Below are 26,223 nucleotides of genomic sequence, written 5' to 3' on the forward strand. Positions count from 1 at the left end.
GCAGGAAAGTATTGCAAGATTTTGAGCAAATCGACAAATGCTGAGTTATGTTTTAACAGGATTACTCTGCCTACTGGGATAAGAGTATTCTGAATTAGATAAGAGAAACAGCAGTGAAAACATTTAGAAGGCTATTGCAATAATCCACGCAAACGATGGTGATGGTTTGGGCCTAGGGTGGTGGCAGAATCGGTGGTAAGAAATGTTCAAATTCTAATGTTCTTTAAAGGTAAAGATAATGGTTTTTGCTGGTGGACTGGATATGGGGTGAGAAAGAGGAAGAATCAAGGGTGATACTAAGGTTTTTGGCCTTAGCAGTTAGAAGAATAGAGTTACCATTTAGAGAGGAAGACTACAGGAGAAGCAAGTTTGGGATGAGAGTATTATCAGGAGCTCATTTTAAACAAGTTATGTATGAGATGCTTATTGGACATCCAAGTGGAGATGTCAAGTAGGCCATGGTATAGAACAGCTGGATTTCAGGGCTAGAGATAAAATCCTGGGAGTGTTTATCACTCACATGATATTAAAGTGGTAAGACTGAGATCACTTAGCCAATGAGTGTGGATAGAAGAGAGGTCCTAGGACTGAGTCCTGGGGCACGCCAATCTTTACAAGTTGGGAAATAAGGAAGAAACAGCAAAGTGGAAAGAGAAAGAGCCACAAGAATGATAGGAAGAAGACCAGGCAAGTTTGGTGCCTGGAAGCCATGTGATGAAAGCATATCAGCTCTGTCTACATGTGAAATGAGATGAGATCTGAATCAGATAAGATAAGGACCAAATAATGGCAGTTGACATTAACAATATGAAGGTCATTGGTGACTTTGATAAGAACAATTTGGAGGAGAGCAATTGGAGACAGAGAGTATAGATAGCACTGCTATTATTTGGAGTCTTTTATTGTAAAAGCAAGCAGTGCAAGGAGGTAGTAGCTGGAGGAGAAATTTATCTTGAAAGAAGTTATTTTGCTTTTTGTTTCTGTTTTTAGATTGGAGAAATAACACCATCCTTGTAATCTGATAGAAATTATCCAGTAGATGAGTCAGGAGAGAGAGGAGAAAAGTGCTGGGGCAGTGTACTCGAGCAGATCCATGAGTGAATGGATTGGCCTTCACTGTTTTTTACCTGCAGTAAGAGAAGAGAAGTAGAGTATATGGGCAGAGAGGAAGATGGAAAGGGGGCTGGAAACTTGTTTATGTCTTCAGCTCTCTTGAGTTGGGCATGTTGAATTTGAGCTCCTTGGGAGACATCTTTGTGGAGATGCCAAGTCAACACTTTGAAGCCCAGAAAGGCTTCAGATGTAGATTCAGAGTTCTTCAGCATAACAGATAATAATTGAAATCAGGTAGTGTAGTAGATGCGATAGCTCAGGGAAAATGTGTATAGAGCAGAGTCAAGCACCTGAGACAGACTACCTGGGAGCACTGGATTTGCGGGAAGGATGAAGGAAAGGAAGTTCACAAAGGCTGCTGAAAAGAAGTCAGAGGTGTAGGCTGACACTCAGGAGAGCGGGCATCACTGAAGCCAGGAGAAGATAGTGTTTCAAGAGGGAGGGAACGGACAAAGCTGTTGAAGGGAGCCAGTGGATTGGATGTAATAACCATTAGGACAATGGTGAGTTTTGAGAGAACGGTTTTTTTTGAGGTTGTAGCAGAAGCCAGATTTGGGTGTTGACAGTTAGATGATGATAAAGTGGATACAGCAAACTCTCGAGATTTCAAGATGATTATCAGTGAAGGGGAAGACAAGGAAAGTGGAAAATGAAGTGTGACGTGGGATTTAGGGGAGACTTTGTTTGTTTTGTTTTAATATGAGAGAGACTTAAGGTTTGTTTAATGTTAGCTAATAGGAAAAAATAGCAATGGTTTTCCGCAGAAAGTTTACTCAATTTATTCATGTACATATTTTTCTGGAAGGAGACTCGTTTGTAATTTTTCATATTTTTGTCATTGTTTATTTTTTGGGGTTGCTTCTGAATCAAGAAAGATTCTTAAACATAGCCAAATTTCACATTTTGACTATAGATGATAGGGAAAGTGGCACATTTGCTTGGACACAGGATGGTTTATTTTCCTGGAATTTATAATTTAAATTATAGTTTAATATTCAACAATTTAGTAGTCTAAGGGAGTTTTAAGATTGAATTTTTAAAAATCAACCATTACTTATGTTCTTTGTTGACTTGGAAGCAATCATAAAATTACCTAGAACTGATCCACGTTGAGTTTCACTTGCTGCTAACATTCTCCATCAGACTGCTATAGATGTAAGCCTCTTCATCCACATTCCAACCCCGTGTTCAAAACTGATTCCCTTTCTCCCATAGGAAGTTTTTAAAAAGTCTCTCAGAACTGTGTTTACCTCTAAGGGTGAATCAGTTCTGCCTCCCAGGACTGTCATTTTAAATAGGTTTTCTAATATTAAATTTGTGCATGTGTGTAGGTGGATAAATACTTAGGTAAGAATGAAGGAGAGAAGGAAGAAAGGGCTGCATATATTGAGAGAACTGGTGTAAATTAGATTGTGAATTTTGTGCAATCCAGAGCTGAGTATAAGGAATCATATTGTGGTCCATCTCTTCCTCTTTCCCTAACCTCCTCATTTCCCCATACTTTCTAGTATGTACATAAGCAAATAATCACGATGAGGAAGTCTACAAATCACAGCGGTCTTCCTCAGATTTTCAACTGGAAACAAAGTAGATGTTATTAGGCAGACAAATCTATTAATTAAAAGGAAATGATGGTGACTTAATTTTAAGGGAAAAGATTATGATTTGAAACCGTCAGATATAAGTGACTTTTCAAAATAAATTCAAATTCAGAATTCTGTGTATGGTCCAATAGCCAATCTGGGATACCATTATTTTACCTTTGGTTCAATTCCTTTTTTTCCTTTTGTGTTTTGAATTGTGTTAGTCAAAGTGAAAGGGAAGAATTTGAAAATGAGTTCAAACAACAGTATGAACGAGAAAAAGTGTTATTAACTGAAGAAAATAAAAAACTGACAAGTGAACTTGATAAGGTGAGTGATTCAATCTCATTTCTCTTTATTGAATACATGCTAAACACTCAGCACCGTGATAGAAATTGTGGATATAATTTTATATTCGTGTGCATTTTTTGTTTAACATTCCTCCTTATAGGCAAGGATTGTTTGTGTGGTACAGGCAATTTTTTATTCAACCGATCTGTACAGGAGTCTTCTGAGAGAGGATTTTGTTGATCTCATCTTATTCTTTGTCCTGCTTATTTTCTGAGCCTCTATTCTGTATTTCCCTTTCCACCTATTCTCTTTTTTACTCTTTTCTCTCGTGTTGGCACTTAATCTGTCATGGCTGGCTAAGTTCAGGCTGGCCCTTAGCAAGAGCGGGATCCGTTAGCCACACTGGAGAAATTCTGACAACTATGATGTCATATTCATGCTGGAGAACTGGTAATAGCTAGAAATAGTACCGTTGGCGGGTAAGAACCCAAAGAAACCAACTGCCTAAACTCTGTAGCTTGAAGAAAGAGCAGAACCTTAGATTAAACTTAAAAGTAGCCAGATTTATGAACAATTTCAAACACTTAAAGGAATGTTTTTCCATTTCGTATCTCAAACTTCTTGAACTGCTGTCATTTTACATTTCTTGTGTCAGCTCTTGAAACAGTTGTAAAAAATCCTAATATTAACCAGAAGATTTAATAATTTTATTTACATTTAAATAAGAAGGTTTGGATGATGGTGTTTTATAATAATTTCTAGGATTTTCCTCCAATAAAAGTATTATGTCAATTAGTTATTCCAATAACAGATTGAAAGACCATGACTAAGTCATAAAAGAGAGACTTCATTCTATTTCCGTTTTCTGTATATCTTTCTCTCACTACTTTCCCCATGATTATTTAGTTTTCTGAGCATTTAAAAATGACTTTGCTTGTTTGGTTGAAAACTACTTGAGAAAGAACTCTGTTAGTTCATTTTGTAAAGTCTTGGAAAGCTGACCTACACAAACCCTGGAAAGTGGCCAATAGTAAGTAGTACAAATGGATTTTTTAAACTATGAATAGAGTGTAAACGTTATCATATAACTCTTAGGTTATTTCCACTAAAATAAAACTAACAATATTTGAACTTTATCCAAATGGGTCACATAATTGTTATTTCATGCATTTGACTAACATCACTACAAAATTAAACATCATTTCTGTCTATAAGACAGAATTTTAAGAGTCTGTTAAGAGTTACCTTGAGGTAGGCAATATTTTTAAACTCTAGAAGCCCATTTCATGTAGAGTTTCTAAGCAAATTACCTAGTAAAAGATGGTACTATAGTTGAAGAAAAATTGTATTGGAAAATAATCAAATTGAATGTAGATTAAATCTTATATTTACTCCTTGGTTTTATTTCATTATTAACCATAAAGTTCTGCTGAGTTTACCAAAAATACATATTTAGAGATAATTTTTAAACAATACTCTTTTGATTCTGATGAGACCTGAAGGATAAAAATAAAAGCCTATCTCCTAAGTTTATAAAAATGGACCATTACCTTTTCTTGCTAAATTGAAAGATATGGTGAAGGATATGGGTGGAACTTTGAGAGCAAATTTGTATGGTTAGCAAGTGTTTTGTGAAGATGACAGAGAACTATTTATTCCCAGAGAAACAGGGAAGAATCTGGGGTTTCTACTTCCATTTGAACCTCTTCTCTATTTTTCTCCTTTTATTCAGCTTTTGCTTCTCTCACAGCTTAACTCTCAGTCCACCTAACTGCACATCTTCACTGTTTCTCCATTTAACCATCTTCTGGTTTGGTGTGAATTGAGTATTTTCCCCAAGAGGGATAACCCAAGAGTAGCATTGCCACTGGTACCCCAGCTGTTACACTGGGAACCAGCTTGGAGAGAACTGAATTCCTTCTCAACAGAGCTTCAAAGATGGAAGCCAAAAAGCAATTATTGTGTTAATTTTGAAACATATAACTCAGAGATTCTCACATTCTCATTTTTAAACTCCAAAAATAAAAATTAGAAATGAAATAGAAAAAGATATTGATATTTTCAGAAGTTTGTAAGTTCCACTTTTATTAAAAGATAATTTATTGCAAATGAAACTAGCCATATTTTCCAGGGAGTAAAAGTAAATGGTTTCTAGTAAGAAAACATATCATTTGTATCTTGTTTTAAAATTACTGTTTTCCGAAAACGGGAAATTACGAAAAATGTGGAAAATATTCAACATGAAAGTTACCCATGATCTCATCACCACAAAACAACTATTTTGATATGTTCTTTTCCAGGTTTTGTTTGTATACATGTTATTGCATAATTGCAGTCATATCTACATTCCCTTTTCTAATCTGCCTTTTCATCTAAAATGTTATGAGCATTTTCCCATATTCCCCTGTAGTCTTATAATTATTATAAGCCAGATGCCTCGATGTACAAATGGTAAAGCGTTCTCATTCCCGACACGCAAAATGAACTGTTACTTAGGCAGAATTAACTATGTGCCGATCCTCTGCTGAGTTACTTTATAGAAATCATTTAATTCTCGCAATAACTCTCTGAGGTGTACGCTATTCTCACCATTTTGTAGATGAGGAAACTGAGGCAAAGGGAGATTAAGCTACTTTCCTAATCACAGAACTAGGAAGTGGCAGAATGGGATTGGAACACAGGTAGTCTTGTTCCAAAATCTATGCTTTTGTTCAGTAATAATGAAAAGATTAACTTTTTTCTGACTAGTACTAAACAAATCTGTTTAAAACTACTTATAATGCTTGCAACATGGCAGTGGAAAATCTGCATTTCCTCCTCTTCTTGCAAATCTCCAGTTGAAACCCCAACCACAAGTCAGTTGGAAGGGCTGTCAAAAGTAATGGTAATCAATAAAGGATGTGTTTTTAGGCATTGGGGAAGACACTGCATCTGCAGAATTCTCAGAAGCAGCTGGTTGACTTCTGGCTGTGCTAACATGAAGAGATTGATGAATCCTCTCAAAAAAAAAAAGTTTCAATGTGGACACAGTGTCAAAAACAATAATTTCAGAGCTCTCAGAATTAACTAAAGGACGACAACTGCAGAACATGGCTGAGATAAATTAAGACTATGTAAACAAAGCGAGAGATATACTACATTACTGAGTTCAATATTGATTAGGAAGATTCAATATTGTTAGGATGGCAGTTCTCCCCTAATTGATCTATAGATTCAGGGAAATCCTTATCAATATTCTAGTAGGCCTTTTTTTTGGAATTGACAAGCTTATCCTTAAATTTATAGGGGAATACAAAAGGCCTATAATAGCCAAAATATTTGGGGGGATGGAAACAAAAGTTGGAGAATCTATCCTATGGAATTTTGAAACTTACTATAAATCAACAGTAGTCAAAAGACTGGTATTAGCATAATGGAATAAAGAGTCCAAAAATAAGCCGTCATATTTTGGTCAGTTGATTTTCAGCAAAAGTGCCAAGGCAATTCAATGAGAGAAGGATAATCTTTTCAACAAATGGTACTGGAACAATTGGCTTTCCACGTGCACAAACGCTAACTTGGATCCTTACCTCATACCATATACAAAAATTAACTCAAAGTGGATTATAAACTGAAATATAAGAGAGAAGTATAAGAGAAAAATCTTTGTAACTTGGGGTTAGTCAAAGATTTCGTAGATATGATGTTAAAAGCACAACCCATGGAATAGAATGATCTTTGATCACAAAAAAAAAAATACCTTAAGGGTACAAAAATAATAAACACATGCTTAGTCTCAAATATTTACAATCCAGTGGGAAAAGACAAATAGATAAACAATATAAAAGAGAATGAAATGTTAAACAACACCAAATATTGTGGAAATGGTTAAAAAAAAATTTTCTTTGACGTATTTGACCAAGTATTCACAGAGAAGGCAGCATTTGAGCTAACTCTTGAAGGAAACAGGAGGAAAGATATTTTTCAGGCTCAGCTAACAATGGTACAGAGACACAGAGGTACAGAGAATTGACAATGTATTTCACATTATATGAGGTATGAAAGATTGCGTATGATCAGAATTTAGTATGCGTGGATGGTTAGAGAGAGGGCCATAGAGAGGGAGAACAGATCCTGAAGGGATTTGACAAAAACTATTCAGAAGATACACTTATGGTATAAACTATAACTATGTCGGTACTGTTAATAAACAAAGGAAGAGAAAGATACTACAGAATTTTAAAGAATAGGGATTAGAGGCAGACAATATAGTAGGAAAGTATCAGGATTTAGAATTAAATATAGATCTGGGCTAGAATCCCAGCTCTATCACTTACTAACAATAACCTTTTTCTAAATTGCAATTTCCATATTTGTCAAATGGAGATAATACGTCATTACTGCAATAAAACCTTAATATGATGGGGGGAAAAAAAAAGCACAACCCATGAGAGAAAAATAATGATAATTTGGACTTCATCAAAATTTAAAGACAACATTAAGAAAATGAAGAGACATACAGAGATGAGGAGGAAACACTTTCAAATCATTTATCCGATAACAGACATGTTCTAAATATAGAAAGAACTCTTAAACTCAATAATAAGAAGTAATGCAAACAACCCAATGAAAAAATGGGAAAAAAAATTGAATAGACACTTTATGAAAGAAGATATATGAATAACAAGCACATGAAAAGATGTTCAGTATCATTAGTCATTAGGAAAATGCAAGTTAAAACAATGGTAAGATACAGCTATGTGCTCTCAAGGATGAATATAATCAGTAAGAGTGGCCATACCAACTGTTCCAAGAATGTGGAGGAAGTAAAACTCATATACTGCTTGTAGGAGTATAAGATGCTATAGCCTCTTTGGAAAATAGTTTCAAAATTTCTCAAAAAGTTAAGCATACACTTAATCATATAACTCAGAAATTCTCCTAGATATTTATCCAAAAGAATTGAAAACCTATCCCCTTGAGGACTTGTATATGAATGTTCATAGCATCATTTTCATAATAGCAAACAACTGGAAATGATACAAATGTCCATCAACTAGTGAATGGATAAATAAAGATACTAATATCCATATAATAGAATTACTACTAATTGTAAAAAGGAATGAATTTCTGAAACATGGAAAATCATGACTGAACCTCACTAATATAAGTGAAAGAAGCTTGATACGAAAAAGTACATATTGTATGATTTCATTGATATTAAATTTCTAGAAAAAAGCGAAACTATAGAGAGAAAACAAGTCAGTGATGCCTGGAACACTGGATGGGAGCCAGGCTGGACTGCAAACCAGCAGGGGGGAATTTCTCAGATATTGGAAGTGTTCCCAAAGTGGATTGTGGTGATTGTTGCAAAACTGTTTAAATTTTCCAAAAAGCATCAAACCATACACTTATAATGGGTTAACTTAATAGTATGTAAGTTATACCTCAATAAAGCTGTAAAAAGAAAATAGCTGGTAAAATACACTTTCAGAGATAAACGGCACACCCTGAGATAGAAACCTTAAATCCTGTGTTCTTAATAGGTGGATAAGGGTGTGTGTTGGCCATGATTTCTCTGGGCCCCATTTCCTTCTGAGAAGTGAGGTTGAAGGGAACAGTAATTTCTAATGGCAGATTGAGACCATTTATCAGAAAAATGTAGCCATGAAATAAAAATTGTATGCAAATATTTTATCATGAATTTTAAAAAACTTAATAAAGGGCTGGCCCAGTGGTATAGTGGTTAAGTTCATGTGCTCCACTTCACTGGCCTGGGGTTCACAGGTTTGGATCCCAGGCGCAGACCTACGCACCACTCATCAAGGCATGCTGTGGTGGCATCCCACATACAAAAAATAGAAAAAGATTGACACAGATGTTAGCTGAGTGACAATCTTCCTCACCAAATAAATTAGTAAATAAATAAATAAAGACTTTATCAAAAAAAACTTAGTAAAGCAAGAACTTTTGCTTATGACTATGACAGATTAGCTTATACTGTACCCACCACCTCATCAAGAAGAGCTATAAAGCTGGATTAAAAAAAAATTTTTTTTAATAGTATAGGAATCCTTTCTACAGTATTCATCTGCAGGAAGGCATTGGAGAAATAAGAGAGCGGGCAAGACTTTACTGACCAAGATCCTATGGAGAGGAGTAGTGCAAAGAGACAAGCCCAATAGTCAGGGCCACTTTTCTTCTTGAGGCATTTGCCGATAGGAAAAGCTATGAATCCAGGAAGCTGAGCACAATATTCCGCAGTCTCACCAGTTTGGAGAGAGAAAAACTGAATATAAGTGTCCACCCAGGTGCAGGATCCTTAGTAATCAATTCAGCCTTTCAACTGGACTCATCAAAAGGCTACATTTTAGGAATAAGGGTGAACCAGAAAGAGATGGGACCTCTCGATGACTGAAACCCGGCCTCTAAGTAATTAAATTCATAATCTATCTATAGTCTTGCCTGCCAGAAGTAAAAGTAAATACTCTCTGGAGGCAGATACTATACAGAGCCTCAAATTATCTCTAAAATTTTCATATACATTGTGTGGCATGCAGCAAAAAATTACCATGCCTTCCAGGGGATACAACCAAGTCACTGAAAATCAAGAGAAAAAATATAATGGCAAAAACAAAATAAGAAAAAATGAAAAGAAAATCAGGCACTCAGGATAAACAGACCCATAGGAGTTCCCAGTATTGGAATTTTCATAAGTGAACTTTAACTGTATGATATGTTTAATGGAAGACGTGATGAAGAATTTCAGCAGACAACTTAGAATCTATACAAAAGGGTAAAATGGAATTTCTAGAAGTGAAAAATAAAATAACTGAAATACCCAATAGAAAATTTTAACAGCAAATTGGAAAGAGCCAAAGAAAGGATTAGGCATGTAATATTTCCAGACCAAAGTATGGATGGAGATTTCAAAGGATGGAAATACATAAAAGAGTATATGAGACATAGGGGACACGAGGAAAAGATCTGACATACAAATGTTGCTTTCCAAGAAGGAGAAGAGAGAGAGTGTGTGACAGAAGCAATATTTGAAGAGTTAATGGCCTGTAATTTTCCAAAAAATATGAAAAACATTTAGCCACAAATTCAAGAAATGCCACAAACCCTAAAGGTGATAAATAGAAATTAAACCCCATTAGGCACATCATAGAAAAACTGCTGAACCAACAACCAAAGAAAATCCCAGAAGCAGCCAGAGAAGAAAGACACATTATATTCAAAAGAGCAAAAGTTCAACTGAAAGCAGACTTCCCAACAGAAAAACTGGAATCCAGAATAAAAAGGAATGACATCTTCAGAGTGCTAAAGGAAAATGACTGCCAGAATGTTATAAACAGCAAAAAAAACTTTCAAAAATCAAGACAGAAATTCACACTATAGAAAACTCTACAGGACAAAGAACCTACTTTTTTCAACAAATAAATTGCAAGAGAAATAAAAGTGTTGGAGGGGAGCCACTGTATACTGAATGTTTGTGACCCTCCGAGATTCCCAGCTTGAAATCCAACCCCCAACGTGATGGTATTGGGGGTGCAGCCTTTGAGAGGTGATTAAGTCACGAAGCTAGAGCCCTCAGGAGTGGGATTAGTGTTCTTATAGCACCCCTTGCACCACGTGAGGACACAGCCGAAGATGGCCAGTTGTGAACCAGGAAGCAGGCCCTCACCAGACACCGAATCTGCTGGCGCCTTGTTTTGGACTGCCCAGACTCCAGAACTGGGAGAAATAAATGCTTCTTGTTTAAACCACCCAATCTGTAATATTCTATTAAAGCAGCCCTAAAGGACTAAGACAGGAGCCTGTAAATGAGAGACTTAAAAGATATCGCAACCATCAAGCTATGTTTACTTATTGGTATCATGATTCAATTTAACAGACTTAAGTTTTTGATATTTTGAGGTAACTAAATTTGAACAATTAATACTGATGTGAAGATATAAGGAAACCTGTTAAATTTGTTTAAGTAGGATAATGATTTTTTATTATATGTAAAAAGAGAGAGCCTTTTTTTCTAGAGATATACGCAGAAGTATAAATGGGTAAAATTCTATGATATCTGGTATTTGGTTCAGAATAATATAGGCAGAAGGGGAAAGACAGCAATACAAATGAAATAAGATTGACAGGGAGGTGATAATTGTTGACATTGGGTGATGGGCTGATGGGAGTTCACTTGTACTCATCCACTTTTGTATATGCTTGAAATTCTTTTTAAGTTTAAAAAGAAGGATGACGAAGAGACATTTCAGACAAAAAACAGATGTTACCAGTTGAACTGGGGAGTTCTTCAGGCAAATGGAGAACATTCACAATGGTACTGATTTAGTGTAGGGCGTAAGGGAAAAGCGAAGACAGAAGGAGAATTCAGAGTACTCAACGTTTCCAAATTCAGTGACCAGAAGGGTGCGTAATAATAAGAAATCAGGAAGACAAGCATTTTTTAGTGGAATGTGATGAGTTCTCAGATTTGACAGGAGGCATCTAAGCACCTGGAACTCCTGCTCCTAAAAGTTCCACGTGTGTTAAGTGTCTTAAAACTGCCTTTCAGCTTACCACGTTGTATGAGAACTTAAGTGTACACAACCAGCAGTTAGAGGAAGAGGTGAAAGATCTAGCAGACAAGAGAGAATCCGTTGCACACTGGGAAGCCCAGATCACAGAAATCATTCAGTGGTGAGTACTCGTTTAAATGTGTTTTTGTGGGTGATTTTGGACATACCATCTAATTGGTATCAATTCCACGAGGCTACTAGCATATTCTTTATCTTATTTCTTGTTGTGAAAAATGTTTCTCTGAAAAGCATAATTTTATTTCTGATCTGTTATTTATTACTAATCTGTATTGTTTTGTGTTTTCTATGTTCCTCTGTTCCCTAACTCCAACAAATACCCCGTATCAGCTTTTACATAGCTTCCTTGAAAACTGATATTTCTAAGAAAAGAAAATGTTATTCTCCCCTAAGACAGTTAGTCCTTAAAGAGCTGAGGAAACTCATTCACTAGCTGTAGATGTTCCTTTCTAGGATCAAAATTGCTGTATTTGTGATTATTTTAAGGAACAGAAAGCCTGGAGAGAAACTTAGAAGCTGAAGATGTCACGCCATCACTTCTGTCATAGTTATAACAGGTTGATTCACACGTGGCATTCTAAAAACCTTAAATGGTTAAAGTTTAGTTTTATCACTGTTCTTTAAGCTCCTAGGATTTAATTTAGAATAATTGCCTTAGTAACTTTTATGTTAATTTATTCGTTAAATGATTTTTCTGGTAATTTGTAAAAATTTGTCTGTAATACATGAAGAAAGTAGAATCCAACAAGGGCTTTATTTTCTAATGAAAATAGGTAGCTTAACTTTTTATATTTACTTTTTAACTTTTTGACTCTTTTTGGCATATCATGGATGTGTAATTTATATAAAAACAACTAGTTTCTTCATATATCCATAGACCACTCATTTGGTGGGAATTTTAGTTTCTTGTGCTCTTATTTTGGTTCTTTAAGCATTTTTTCCATTTTCTACTTATGCCAGATTAATATCCTCCTTCTTGAATACAATCAAAAGTGAATAAACACTGTCTTTTTAAGTAATCTTACCCAAATGACTCAAGTATTTTGATATTGGCTTAGCAATAGAGCCCTTACGTTAACTCATCTTTGGCTTATGAATGTGACAATTCAGTGCATATCTAAAGGGTGATGCTCAACTTGTGGAAATTTGGCTGTGTTCCAAACAGTACAGTTAATAGTTCATTGATGTTTAATTTACATCCTTGTCATCAGATCTGCATTTCTGAAGCAAAATCATTTTAATCTTTAGCCAAACTTATAATATCAAAAATTATGACTCTTCATTTGTAACTCCACTGTTATGTGATCCAATTTATATTTGAGATGTTGCTGAAAATGACTCTACAGAAGACAAAGCTGATCTGGCCAAAGCCTGAGACCCTAGACACTGATCTTTTCTGGTGACTGGCACGATGGATTTAGATGGAGTGAGAAGTGGTTTGGGTAAAGGAAGGAAGCTTTAAATGTGGACTCTCTGGAAAGGGTTAGGAGAAAGGATGATGGTGAAAGTTCTTTTATGATACTACAAAACACTCATTTTACACTTTTCACGTTGAAGTGAAATGCAGAAGAAATCAGGAATGTAAGGAAGTCACTTTTCATAAAAGCTGTTATTTAGAAATGGACTAATACATTAGAACAAATTATTAAATACCTAATTGGCTGAAAGTACAAGATATACTCCGTGTACTCAGGGTTCTCACCTGCTTGAAAGTTAACTCTGGGGAAAGGTCAAGAGTCTCAGGCTATTTCCAGAGTTTTAGTTTGGTATATTAAAAAATGAAGTAATGCCAAAACAAGATTTAGAAACCTGTGATGTACAGTATTTTAAATGTTTCCATTGGACAAATAAACAGTTTTAAATCAAAACAAACACTATTGTATATAAGACCTCATTTGAGCGGCCCTCTTACTCTGCTGCCTCTGCCTTCTCCTGTGAAATATCCATTTCATTTGAAAGAAACCCTTTTAGGGCCAGGAGGCCCTATTGCTCATCACTGTGTTAGAGCAGGGACCTTTCTTCTCACCACTGGCTCATTAGGAGACTTCACTCTTTCTCTTTGAAATGGTATTACAAAGAGAGGCTGGTGTAATAGGCTGGCCCACAGGATTCATTTTTCAAATGTCCCTCCTCACATTTACAGTGCTCTTGTGGCACAATAGGAGATAGAAGGGTTTATAAAATGTAGTACTTTGTCTTCAAGTAGCTTATAACGTAAAACTTAACAGTTTAAAAACTAATGTGACCAGAGCTAGAGATAAGTTACAAAACTTAAATCAAAATGGCCTTATGTATTGTACAAATACTGACTTTTCTATAGGAGTGTAGAGGAGAGAGAATTACCTCTGGGTGCTCAAGAAAGTTGGGGGTGTAATCAGTTGAACCATAATGTGTTTTCTGAAAATAAGGAATTTAATAGAGTCCTACACCTAATTTGACCCAATTGGAGAATTCTTGTAAAAGAATAGTAGAAAATAACACCAATAAAGTTACTGCATTGCAGTTACCATGTATACTAAGAATTTGAACTTTGTTTATTTATAGAAAGGAGAAGTTTTTTGCAAAGGATAATGGCATTGATTAAAATGATGCATTAGGAAGATGACTCTTCACAGTGGTGTTCAGGATGAAATAGAAGGAAATTGGGGGAAAATTGAGCAAATGGAGAAGACATTATAGAAGAAGAAACTATAGGACTTTAATTATAAATGAAGGGCAAGAGGTGAGGAATTAATATTTCTCAAACTCTGAGTTGGAGAGATTAAGAAAATGATGATATCATTGAAGTAGGAAAGTCAGGAGAAGGAACCAACTTTGGGGAAGATGATATAATCAATTTTAGCTGTTCTTTTATTTTGTCTGTTGGTGAGTCTAAGGTCATCTGAGACATCTGAGTGGAGATTTCCAATATGCTTTTGAAAAGATGACATAAAGGTTAGGACTATAAGTATAAATTGGGGGACTTAATTTCTGGCAAATAAGGTCATTGAAGTTGTTGAGACCTTTTTAAAGAGAAAAGAAGGATAATGATGAGTGCGACATAGTAGAGGAGAGAGGAAACAGCTGTGTAAGACAACCCGGAAAATGTTTTAATGATTAAGGAAGGGTTTCACTAATGTAGCATTTATTTCACTTTATTTAAATTCACTCACATTATTTGAAATACTCCTCATTCGTTAGTCTTCGTTTGTAGCTTATATTGATTAAAACATAGTATGTTCCAGGCGTTGGACCGAAAATTCACATGCATTCTCAGCTATCACCACAGTCCTGTGAGGTAGGTAGTATTATTCTCATTTTATGGGTGAGATAACAGAGAGTTAGAGGGGGTAAATGGTTAATCCAGTCACACAGCTGGCAAGCAACCAGCTAGGATTTGAACCCATTCCCGCTTGACTCAAGAATCAAGTTCCTAAGCACTCCACTGTGTGTCTCCTAACTCCCCAACTTTGTAAGCACCATGTCTTCTATAGCTGCTTCTGTCTTCCTAATATGCCCAATGTAATAGTCAGTACTTAATAAATATTTCTTGATTAATTATTTCAAAAAACTTGAGAGGATTAGATATGCCAAAAGAACAAAATAGATCTAAATTGACATTTTGTAGTTGAGTAGTTATTTTAATAGACTAGTTTCGACAAAGTAGTTGAGGCGGAAATCAGATGGCAGAGAGTATGTAGGAGCGAGTGAAGGGTTCAACACTAGAAGATATAAGTTGTATGAGAATGAGAGGGAGAGAGAAAAAGGACCTAGGGGTTGGGGCAGCTAGGATAGGGAACTTTTTGGATTAGAAAAGATCTATACATGTTTAAAGGAACCAGTGGAAATAATGAAATTGCATATGTTAGATGTGGTAGAGAAGATAATTATCTGTATGTAGTAATAATAACTATGGGATTAGGGATACATTTAAATGACTTAACCATAGAAAAGATGAGAGACTTACCTTTCAAACTGTTGAAACTAAAAAAAAAGGTTAAGAGAATGAATATGCATAAACTTAAACAGATGGCCTAGAAGAAAGGACAGGACATAGTGTTGGGGCTGGGAAAGGGAGATTTTTTTAGAGATAAAGGTTGGAAAGAGACAAATAGCAATGACTATGAGAAAGAATTGTGGAACTCAAATGGCATGAGTTTGTAGCTGACCAAGTCTTTTCTTTTTCTATGCTTCCCACCAGTGGTTTTCTGTGCCGAGAAAATAGACGTGGGTTTCATCAAACGTTGGGAATTAGTGGAGACCACAGTGGTAGGGGATGTGAATATTCAGCATGTAAAAGGAAAGTTAGAAGAGAGTGCTTGTATATAAAATTTCAGACAAAATAAAAGTGATTTACAAGAAGTTATTTCCTTTCCAAAGTTAATAAAACTCATTGGACCTCACAGCTTCCCGGAAATGTACATAAGCCAAGATCTCTGAGCTGTGGTAGATACCAAACCAGCACTAGTTGAGGCCGATTAGCCTGGCTGTTTAAATGATGATATAGTTTTCTTCATTGTTACTATGTGATTTTCATTGTATTCTTAAAACAATAGTCTTTCTCCATCTCGGTTTGTTTATTTATTTATTTATTTATAGTTTTATTTTTATTGAAGTATGATTGACATACAATATTAGTTTCAGGTATACAACATAGTGATGCAACATTTATTTACATTACAAAATAATCACCCTGCTAAGACTAGTAACCGTCTGTCACCATACAAAGTTATTACAATATTGCTGACTATATTCCCTGTGCTGTGTGTTACATCCCCATGACTTATTTTATGACTGGAAGTTCGTACCTCTTACCTCCTTCACTTGTTTCCGCCTTTCCCCCATGCCCCTCTCCTCTGGGAATCGCCAATGTGTTCTCTGTATCTATGAGTCTGTTTCTGTTTTGTTTTGTTTGTTCATTTGTTTGGGGTGTTTTTTAGATTCCACATATAAGTGAAGTCATAAGTATTCTTTCTCTGTCTGGCTTATTTCACTTATACTAAGAGAAATAACTCATTTATTCTTTATACTATAGAATTGATGATTAAATGAAAAGATTGTGGTCACTTGTGGTGTCCAAAGTTAAAGAATTTTAGAAGGAAACAGCCTCCCACTGCACAAACTTTCTTAATATTTCCTAAAGCCATTTTTCTTTATAAGGCAATAAAAATGTATACATTTGGATACAGCCTAAAAACTTGTAATTATCACTAGAGTGGGCAACTTCTTACAATGATTTTATTGCTTCTCTGTTTAGATTCTTTTGCTTGTCCTCCAAAACACCTCTTCATCTGAAAGAAGAAAGGACCAACCCTCTTTTAAAGGGCCTCTTTAAGATATATATGTATGATATGTTATACATATATAAAACATACATAAATTTGTATATATATGAATTTGACTTCTCGGGAGTTTAAATTTTAAAAGATGCTAAAGCCTGGGGCCGGCCCCGTAGCCGAGTGGTTAAGTTCGTGTGCTTTGCTTTGGTGGCCCAGGGTTCAACCTTTTGGATCTTGTGCATGGACCTATTCACCACTCATCAAGCCATGCTGTAGTGGCATCCCACATAGAAGAACTAGAATGACTTACATCTAGGATATACAACTGTGTGCTGGGGCTTTGGGGAGGAAAAAAAAATAGGAGGAAGATTGGCAACAGGTGTTAGCTCAGGGCCAATCTTCCTCAAAAAAAAAAAAAAAATAGAAAGAAAGAAAAAAGATGCTAAAGCAACACTCAAGAGTTAAACTTATCTGCTGCACACATCACAGATACATATTGATTTACCTGAAGTATACTTTCCTTATAGCTATTCAGGGGCCTTAATTTTATCTATGAAAACAACCAGCCTGTAAAAAGGCAACTAATCTTCCCCAAATTGTATTAGAATACACTTCTGAGCATTACCAATTTCAACTTCATTTTTTTTTTTTTTTTACTGAAACTGAGTTTCAGTAGACTTTAATCTTTTCTCTTTGGTATTTTATTGACCACTTTAGAAAACAGAAGAGCTTTATTACAATTTTTTTCTGACTTTTACAGAATATTTTACTTTAAACTTTCTAAATATAGTGTACTTTAGTTTTAAGAAGGGGATGTTGTATTTTCATAAGATAAAATGACAGAATCCAATTAATGAGAAATCTTAATATTCTTTAGAAATCATGTGAGTAGCTGGGTGTGTGTGTTTCATGTCCGATTAAAAGAGTATTAATTCTGTGGTCAAGGCAAAGTTTTACTAGTCTGTCAGATATGAGTAATTTGGACTTTCCTAAACATGGCCATCTTTGATTGCACATAACTGAGCAGTTCAGTAAACTGCCTCCCACCTGTTGACAGATAGTGGTACTGTGGTAGACCTTTCGAAAGAAGATATTTAAGAACATCTGTAAATTTCTAGCACTTATTTCTTTATGATACTTTAAGTAACACATATCTCACGGAAGTTTTGCTCTTTGATTAACTTTTGTACTTTATCTCTGTCTTTATATGTATATATTCTAGGGTCAGTGATGAAAAGGATGCACGAGGATATCTTCAGGCCTTAGCTTCTAAAATGACTGAAGAACTGGAAGCATTAAGAAATTCCAGCCTGGGTACACGAGCAACAGTAAGCTCTGCCATTTTGCATAGAGATTTATCATATTAGGAGGGGGAAAAAAAGACTCAAAAAACCCTATAACAAATCTGAGTATTTTCTTCAGTTCGTCTCGGCTTTAGACTGCTCTAAGGTTTTTCCTGAGAAATCAGTTAATCCATGTCTTTTCCAGGTTAGGAAATCATAACAGATAGCTGCTTAACTGCAATTTGTATGGCTAGCCATTATTGGTAATAACTATAAAAAATAAACTCATTTATATATGTCTACAATTTCTGAATTTAATGAAAAATAATATGTTTTCACAGGTAATGTTTCTGTTCTATTCTGTTACTAGAGAAAGTGCTTTTAAGGAGTTTCCAAATTCACTTGGATTACTAAATTTACATGTGGAAAATAAAATAGGATGGAGCTAAAAACACAGTCACATTTTTTCATAGGATATGCCCTGGAAAATGCGTCGTTTTGCAAAACTGGATATGTCTGCTAGACTGGAGTTGCAGTCAGCTCTGGATGCAGAAATAAGAGCCAAACAGGCCATCCAAGAAGAGCTGAACAAAGTTAAAGCATCTAACATCGTCACAGAATGGTAAGGGTGAATAATGTCATCCTGCTAGAATCATTTCTGAGTTGGTCCAACAGTTTTTGGAGAGAAATTACGTTTCATTTCCTACCTATCACTTTTGTTACAGTGATGCCGAGAAAAAATTTTGATGGGATTTTAAATACAGCCTTGTTTTCCTCTGACTTATCCATAATGTGGAATTAATAGTACTAATTAATATTAATTGACTCTCAAATTTTATTACATTAAATCCAAAATTCCCTCATGTTCAAGAATATTATATTAGTATAAAAATGTAACATATAGTCAGAACAAAATGCAGTCGTCTGAAAATTGTGGCTTCTACCATAGATCTTTTAAAAATAAAGGTTCAATTGAAGGCAGATTTCAAAATGCTATAATATATTTTAATTATAATTATTTTTTCTGTTCTTTTATGTATTAAAAAACGTATATCCCCCCTAGTCTCTGGGACAGCTAGCTAATGAATACATTCCCTCAATTCTTATCACAACAGTTGAACAATTCTTATTCAACAATTTAATGCTGAATAAGTAAATGATAAAATGAAAATCATAATTGGATTGGAAATAAACATGGTTCAAGAATAAGTCAGTATAGGGGATATAGAGGAACAATAGAAAATACATGGTACAAATCAAAATATCAATAGAAAAATCCATTTGGTGCTCGGAATACCAAGGGGTCGAAAGGCATTCAGTCATGAAAGAAACAGAGTCCAAATTCAGGTTTTAATGGTGTGAGGCCTTAGTCCTTAAACTGCAGTCATTAATGTTTTGAATTAAATCAGAGGACAGATACGTGGCACCCCAGTTGAATTATAAATTCTTGTTATAAATAATCCAGGGATAAATTGAGTATGCTTTACTTAAATGTGGTAGTGTGACACTAAAAATGGAGAAAAACCTTTTTCTAGAGAATATGAAGTGATCCCGGCATAAAAAGCTACTAAATGTCATTCTCTGTGTTGTAATTTGGATCTTTCTTCTTATGCCTAAGAGAGATGAGTTTACACATTTGTTCATAAATCAGGGATATGAGTCAAACTGAAAAATTATAAACTTACTCATATATGTTCTCCACTTTCATGGTTCTCTATGAAAGAAGTCTAACAGAATTCTAAAATTAACATTTGATTTTATGACATTTTTTAATTTAATACTTTAGCTCTAGGTCAGCAACTTTTTCCATAACAGTACAGACAGGAAATATTTTAGGCTTTTCGGGCCATATAGTCTCTGTCTGCTCAATTCTGCTATGCAGCCGTAGACAATATGTAAATGAATGAGCCTGGCTGTGTTCCAGTGAAACTTTATTTATACGAGAATAGATGACAGGGTGGCTTTGTCCTTCCTGCAGAAGTTTGCAGTGCCCTAGTTTAGCGTGACTGACATTTGAATCACGTCAGTTGGACTACATACATGACGACCCACTGTAGCAGTAATAATAATGGCATTTTTCCTTTTTTTTCTCTTATTTAAGTAAACTAAAAGATTCAGAGAAGAAGAACTTGGAACTGCTATCAGAAATTGAACAGCTGATAAAGGACACTGAAGAGCTTAGATCTGAAAAGGGTATGGGAATGTGTTTTACATCATCAGGACTTAATGTTCCGTTATGAACACGGGAGTCAAGTTACAGTCATGCGTCGCTTAACGACAGGGATCCCTTCTGAGAAAGGTGTCACTAGTTTATTTCATCGTTGTGCGAACGTCACAGGGTGACTCGCACAAACCTAGATGGCATAGTCTACTGCACACCTAGGCCCTGTGGCACTGATCTTAGGAGGTCACGTCATTTATGCAGTTCATTGGTGACCAAAGTGTCATCATGCAGCGCATGACTGGATCGTGTTGGGTGTAGAATTGTTCACATACGCAGTTTTGGCACTCATTTATGCATATGTGTACGTATATGTGATACCCACACACATGTGGTAGACTGGTCTCTGAGTCATTTTGTTTTGCTTATACATTGTTTAAAAGATTTCATAGTAACAGAAGAACTTACTTTGTCGTAAATTTGACTTTTCTCAGTGCCATGGACTATTTTACGAGTAGTATTTTTGTGATTGGAAAAAAATTACTATTTTATGACACACTGACGAAGAATTATTTTGGCATTTCAGTGTCTTCTTCCATGTTTGATTCTTAAATTGCTTGTGCTGTGGGATTTCCCAGAATTTATTTCCATTTTCTTGAAAACGTTACTTGACCATTTTTCCATTAATGTAAAAAGTAACCAGGAGTGCTTGGTAGCTCTCTTACATGAACTTCTTAAACTTTCTTTCCATAATGTGGGCATTAATATTGTGGAGATTTAATAAAAAGAAACTCAGGATGTTATTTTCTTAATGAAGGGATCTCTCATTTGCAGTTATTAGAAATTCGTTTTCCTGACAAAGAGCTTTCCAGAGTGAACACTGAACTAGTTAATGGGCTTTGTGTTATGCTGGCGTGCTTCCCTGTCGTTTCCTGGTTCTGTGACATGGGTGATGTAGAGCTGGGTGGATCTCTGCATCTGCTTTTAAAATTGTGGAGGAAAGAGGGCAATCACATAAAGGAGTTAACGGGAAAAAGCTGTTAAACGTGGTGGAGGCATCATGCTAAAATGAGAAGCAAGCTGAGTTTTCATACGGGAAGAGTAGACGGGAGCTGCGTTATTTAGTGAGTAGAGGAAACAGAATATATAAGACATGGAGGCCCTGTAGCCCGAAAGGCAATTTATATAGAAAAGGGATCGGTGCAGAGTATGGCTCAACTATGACACACCAGATGATGTTGACCACATCATGTATTAGAATAGCTCTAAACCTGGGAAAGAAAAAACTTAAGTTTATCACATTGCCTTATGAAAGCATGTTAACCTGTAGTTTTTTATTTGGATTTTGAACATTGCAGAATAATAAAATTTCACTCTACATTGAACATAATGTACTATGCTACTTAATGTAATGTGATATTTACATAATAAGGGCAAGGATTTTTTCCTGCTTTATTTACTGTTATATCCCTGGTATCTAGACAGGGTTTGGCACATAGTAGGCTCTCAATAAATATTTATTGACTGATTGAATTTCTGAACGTACTGCCTTATCTAGCAACTGTGGTATATTATTGGAGAGTAATATGGAAAGCACACAGAGTAATTGATGTCGGTGCCTAAAGAAATGGAAATCAAAAATGTGTGTTTGGTTGTTTCTGCTTTTTCCTCCCTAGTATTTCTACTTTGAGAATTATTTTGGAAATTATGCATTTAAAGTTAATACCATAGCCAAGAGATATGTGTGAAAGTTTTTTAATTCGTCTGAGAAAAGCTAGGGTTTGGATTCTTCATTCTGTCAATAAACAATGCCCAAACTCAGATAGAGACCTTGACAAAAGTTTTTTTCGTAATTAAATACATTTGTTTTATCACTGCATTATTTTCTTATAAAAGATTATTTATATTAAAGCATACTATATGCTTGATAAGAATCTTTCAAAACAGAAACCTTGCTGCATGATAAATTAGCTTAGAAAAATCAGACATAACCAGGGCCCTATTTTTAAAATTCTCTCAAGTCTACCAAAAGATTTGATGTATTTTTTATGGTGTACTCTACGGGAAAAGAAAGAAATTCAAGAACTCAAGTAAGTCAAGAAACATATATTTCAAAGAGACTGATATAATCTAACTATTAAGTGATATTCCAAGAGACACTAATGTATTTTAGTTTTTTAAAAATGTAGAGTTAATAATGTTGATCAGCTTTAAAATAGGGTAGTTTGTGAATAGCTTTTAAGAGATTCAGACAGGAAAGGTTGTCCATAAAAATTTAGTTTTAATTGTTCTAGTTTTAAAAAAGGTTGCTGCTGTCTTCTAGGTGTAGAGCCCCGAGACTCACAGCATTCTTTCTTGGCATTTTTGAATGCGCCTCCCGATGCTCTGGATCAACTGGAAGTAAGTGTTAAACTTTCCACATCTCCTCTGGGGTCGATTTAAAGTTCGCTTTGTGATTTAAAGTTGACTTGCAATAAAACTGTTTTATCACATCCCACGTGTGAGGATCCCACATAAGAATCTTCTATAAACAGAAACATATTAGGAAAGGAATATGTTCTGCGTTCTTATGGAAACGCTAATCACATTTGTATTTAAGAAAAATCTAAGAAAGGCCTAAATATGAGAGTCATTATAAGATTTAAAAGAAATTTCGTCTCTTCCCCTAAGAAACAGTAAGTGCAGAACAAATCCTAACTTTGAAATAATTTTGAGACTTTTCTTTGTTTTGTGAAGCACAGAGCCACAGTAAAAGCAAGTGAAAGTGTCAGAGCTCACAGCAGGGCAGTGCTGGTTCTAGTTCAAAATCAATTCAGTGTTTTATAAATGTACAAGAAGAATGCTTTTTGTTAAAAGTATTACATACAGTGTATTAGGCAGATTCCATAATAATGTAATAATGAGTGTATGACTCTGTCCTTCATTGGAAAAAAAACAATTTTATAACATAAAGTATATTTTTGTCTCAGAAAATTCGTTAGTGGTTATTTCTTTATTCAGCAAATAACCGTATAGCTCTGTGCAAGGCGTTGTTCTAGGTGCCGGCGATGCGGTGACCCAATAGCCGGATCCCGCCCCCAGTGAGCTCCCTTGAGCGGGGACAGCGAGAAGCGGGGACGCTGCGGCTTACCTTTAGTCGCTCCCTTCGAAAGCGCTTACATTTGCTTTGATTATTACTGATTTGCCATGAGCTTTATTTTACATTTTGAGCACAGTATATGAATTATACTTCATTCCTTTGGGAAAGGGAAAAAGAATCACTCTTTATAAAGTAATTAATGAGTTTCTGAGTTTCTTGAGAAACGATAACAGTGATTGCTTTTCTCATTTATTTATTTGAATTAATGTCATTTGCCTTTCAATTGTTTTACAAAATTTTTGATTTATTATTTGTTATTAAATTGCTTCATCCATATTTTCTATTTTTTTATTGCTGTATTCGTTAAATAGGATTCCTTTTCTTCTTCCTCATCTTCACTGATTGATTTTTTGGATGACGTAAGTCTTTGATTTTCAAACCAATGCATCCTTCAGTAAAAGAGATCAGTGAATTGGTATCAAGAATTTGCCTAGTAATGCAGTCAGTTTTAGAAATATCATGCTTGATAATTTATTTGTGAGCCAAAATTTGCTCTTTTCTTATCTTAAATATAATGAACAGTTTATCATTATTAGACATAATAAAGTAAAAGTATACTTTGAAAAATGCTTTGGCCATCAGAGAAACTCTTTATTTCCATTCTTTGCGACAATTCCGAAGACTGGAATACTTATTGATTATTGTCACTATATAGATATATATATAAATAATTGCTCATTTTTATTTTTCTTGGTGATTTCTATTTCACATTTCCCCTTTTTATGTACTTTGCTATTTAATGTCTATGTTAGTTGAAAGTAAACCTCTGGTGGTATAATCAGAAAAAGTGACATGTTTTATTAAATCTTCCAGTAGATTTTATCGTGACACAATAATTGAGTACAAATCAACTTTTATTGCTGACAGCATTTCTCTTCTAATGTGGAAAGTAATTTTAGTTAACATATGCACTATATGCACTATAAATTGACTGCATTATCATTTTTTCTCCTAAATTAATTCTATAGATTTAATAATTTAGACGTTCCTAATGTATATTGTTCATTTCCTTTCCAGAAATACCTGACAAATACATTCTGTCTGTTCCACTTTAAATGGCACAATAATTCTTGTTGTAAAGCATTTTATTATACTGTTGAACATTCAGTCTTTCCAGAAATTGGGAAATAAAATAGGTTCAAATGCAAATATTGTGCATAGAACTGTTTTTTAAACCAGGGAAAATTCTTTAAACGTTTTATTTTTTGTGTTTTGTTAAATATAATTCTTATATTCAGAGGAGTATTTAGCGTAATTTTCAACTAAGGGAAACCTTGATCTAGATTTTTAAAATTATTTTAAAGAGTTTTTTATATCTTTTAAATATTTATACCAAGGTGTGCACCTTTTCATTCTAAATGGAAACCATTTTATTGTTCTCGAGACAAATAATTATTTAAATAGTTAATTCTACAGTATGATAAAAAAGAACTCTCTTGATGTACGATAGTGTTTCATTTTACACTCTGCTGCATATTTCACTACACTAACGTACTCCACATGGGGTTTTGATACAGATACTTTCCAGCTTAAAAGCAATGGGAAGGAAGTTGGAATAAATTAGTTGTTCTTTTCGCCATTTTCATTTTCATTTTTCTTTCTAACAAACTCTTCTCTACATCCCCTTTTCTCCCACAAAACTCTTTGAATGTACAACGTAGGAATAGTATGTGTTTTGGGGGATAGGTTAACTCTTCCCAGGAGAAGAGCTCGCGGGAATGCACGCCTCAGCCCGCTCCCTTCTCATCTCAGCTCACACATGCTGTCTTCTAACGCCACCGCCCAGCGTAGCGACTGTTTCCCGCACTGACTTTCCTCCGGGAGCACCCTTCGTTAGGTTCGCCCACTGTCACTCAGCATGAACTCTGATCAATAGACAACTAAATTTTAAAGCAGCACAAAGGAACTCCTAATGTAAAGTGAAAAGGAGTTGAGTTCACAAAGACTGCTGACTCTTTAAGATTCAGGCTCCAGGTTTTAAAAGGCAAGATTTTTCCCTCGTTTGCTTCCTAAATTCTCTTGCCCAGTTTATTGGTTATATGCATAAGTTGACTCAGTCCTGCCTCTACCACTTTGTCGGTGTATGATTTGGAGCAAGTTATCTAACCTTTCTTTACCCCAGTTTGCTCATCAGACAAGCAGGAATAATAGTTCTAATCTCATAAGATTGTTTGAGAATTCAAAGAAACAATGTATGTAATGCCCTCGATAAATATCAGTTATTGTTTCCTTACTCTTAATAGGCCAGGTCCCTCCCTTCCTGTGTTCTCTTTAGCTTTCGTTCTTGATGTGAATTCAGTTTCATTTAAATGCTTTCTTAGCTCTTCATTGCTCAGCGTTCCACGCACTGCCAATATGAATCACTGTACTTGCCTCCTCCTGCCTTGTCGAATCACATTGCTATTGGAAAATTATTATTACCTATCACGGCAAAGGCCAGCAGTCAGCTCCCATTTAAAAAAAATTTGTATTCTTACTTCATATTTTATATCGTAAACTTCTTGTTTCTCTTTATAGTTTGTAACTACGACCCTCCTTCCCAGAGTTATCATTCATTTCATCATCAAAGTCATAGTAGAATATGTTTTGAATAATAGTATTCGATCTTTGGCGTGCTTGGGTTCAGCATCCAAGATATTTAGTATAAAACTCAAGTTATATGGCTTCCTTGCTCTTAGGCATTTGGATTCTTAAGGAATAAAACAAATCTTGATTGTTCTTTGTGCTAAAACTGGTTAGATTGTTGTGTATGATGCTTACAATATGTGACTGCCCTCTGTCCTAAGTAGACTGTTACTAACCCATAGAACACATCTTCTGGTCTT

General features: G+C 35.1%; 1 protein-coding gene across 21 annotated transcripts in view; it reads left to right on the forward strand.

Annotated features, from left to right (window-relative positions):
• The window catches only part of CDC42BPA (CDC42 binding protein kinase alpha), a 327,011-nt gene that overhangs the window by 233,344 nt on the left and 67,444 nt on the right, over nucleotides 1-26,223 (forward strand). For 13 of the 21 annotated variants that reach the window (XM_070255597.1, XM_005607958.4, XM_070255586.1 and 10 more), the window contains 7 exons: nucleotides 2,921-3,026; nucleotides 11,536-11,660; nucleotides 18,038-18,143; nucleotides 18,572-18,720; nucleotides 20,200-20,291; nucleotides 22,583-22,659; nucleotides 23,710-23,757. In XM_070255597.1, coding sequence (XP_070111698.1) covers nucleotides 2,921-3,026; nucleotides 11,536-11,660; nucleotides 18,038-18,143; nucleotides 18,572-18,720; nucleotides 20,200-20,291; nucleotides 22,583-22,659; nucleotides 23,710-23,757 — 703 coding nt within the window. The remainder of the gene's footprint in view (nucleotides 1-2,920; nucleotides 3,027-11,535; nucleotides 11,661-18,037; nucleotides 18,144-18,571; nucleotides 18,721-20,199; nucleotides 20,292-22,582; nucleotides 22,660-23,709; nucleotides 23,758-26,223) is intronic. The other 8 variants (XR_011434078.1, XM_005607960.4, XM_005607963.4 and 5 more) reach the window with 1 other exon arrangement.

The sequence above is a fragment of the Equus caballus genome, chromosome 30 (genome assembly GCF_041296265.1).
Source record: "Equus caballus isolate H_3958 breed thoroughbred chromosome 30, TB-T2T, whole genome shotgun sequence".
In the NCBI taxonomy this organism is placed as follows: domain Eukaryota; kingdom Metazoa; phylum Chordata; class Mammalia; order Perissodactyla; family Equidae; genus Equus; species Equus caballus.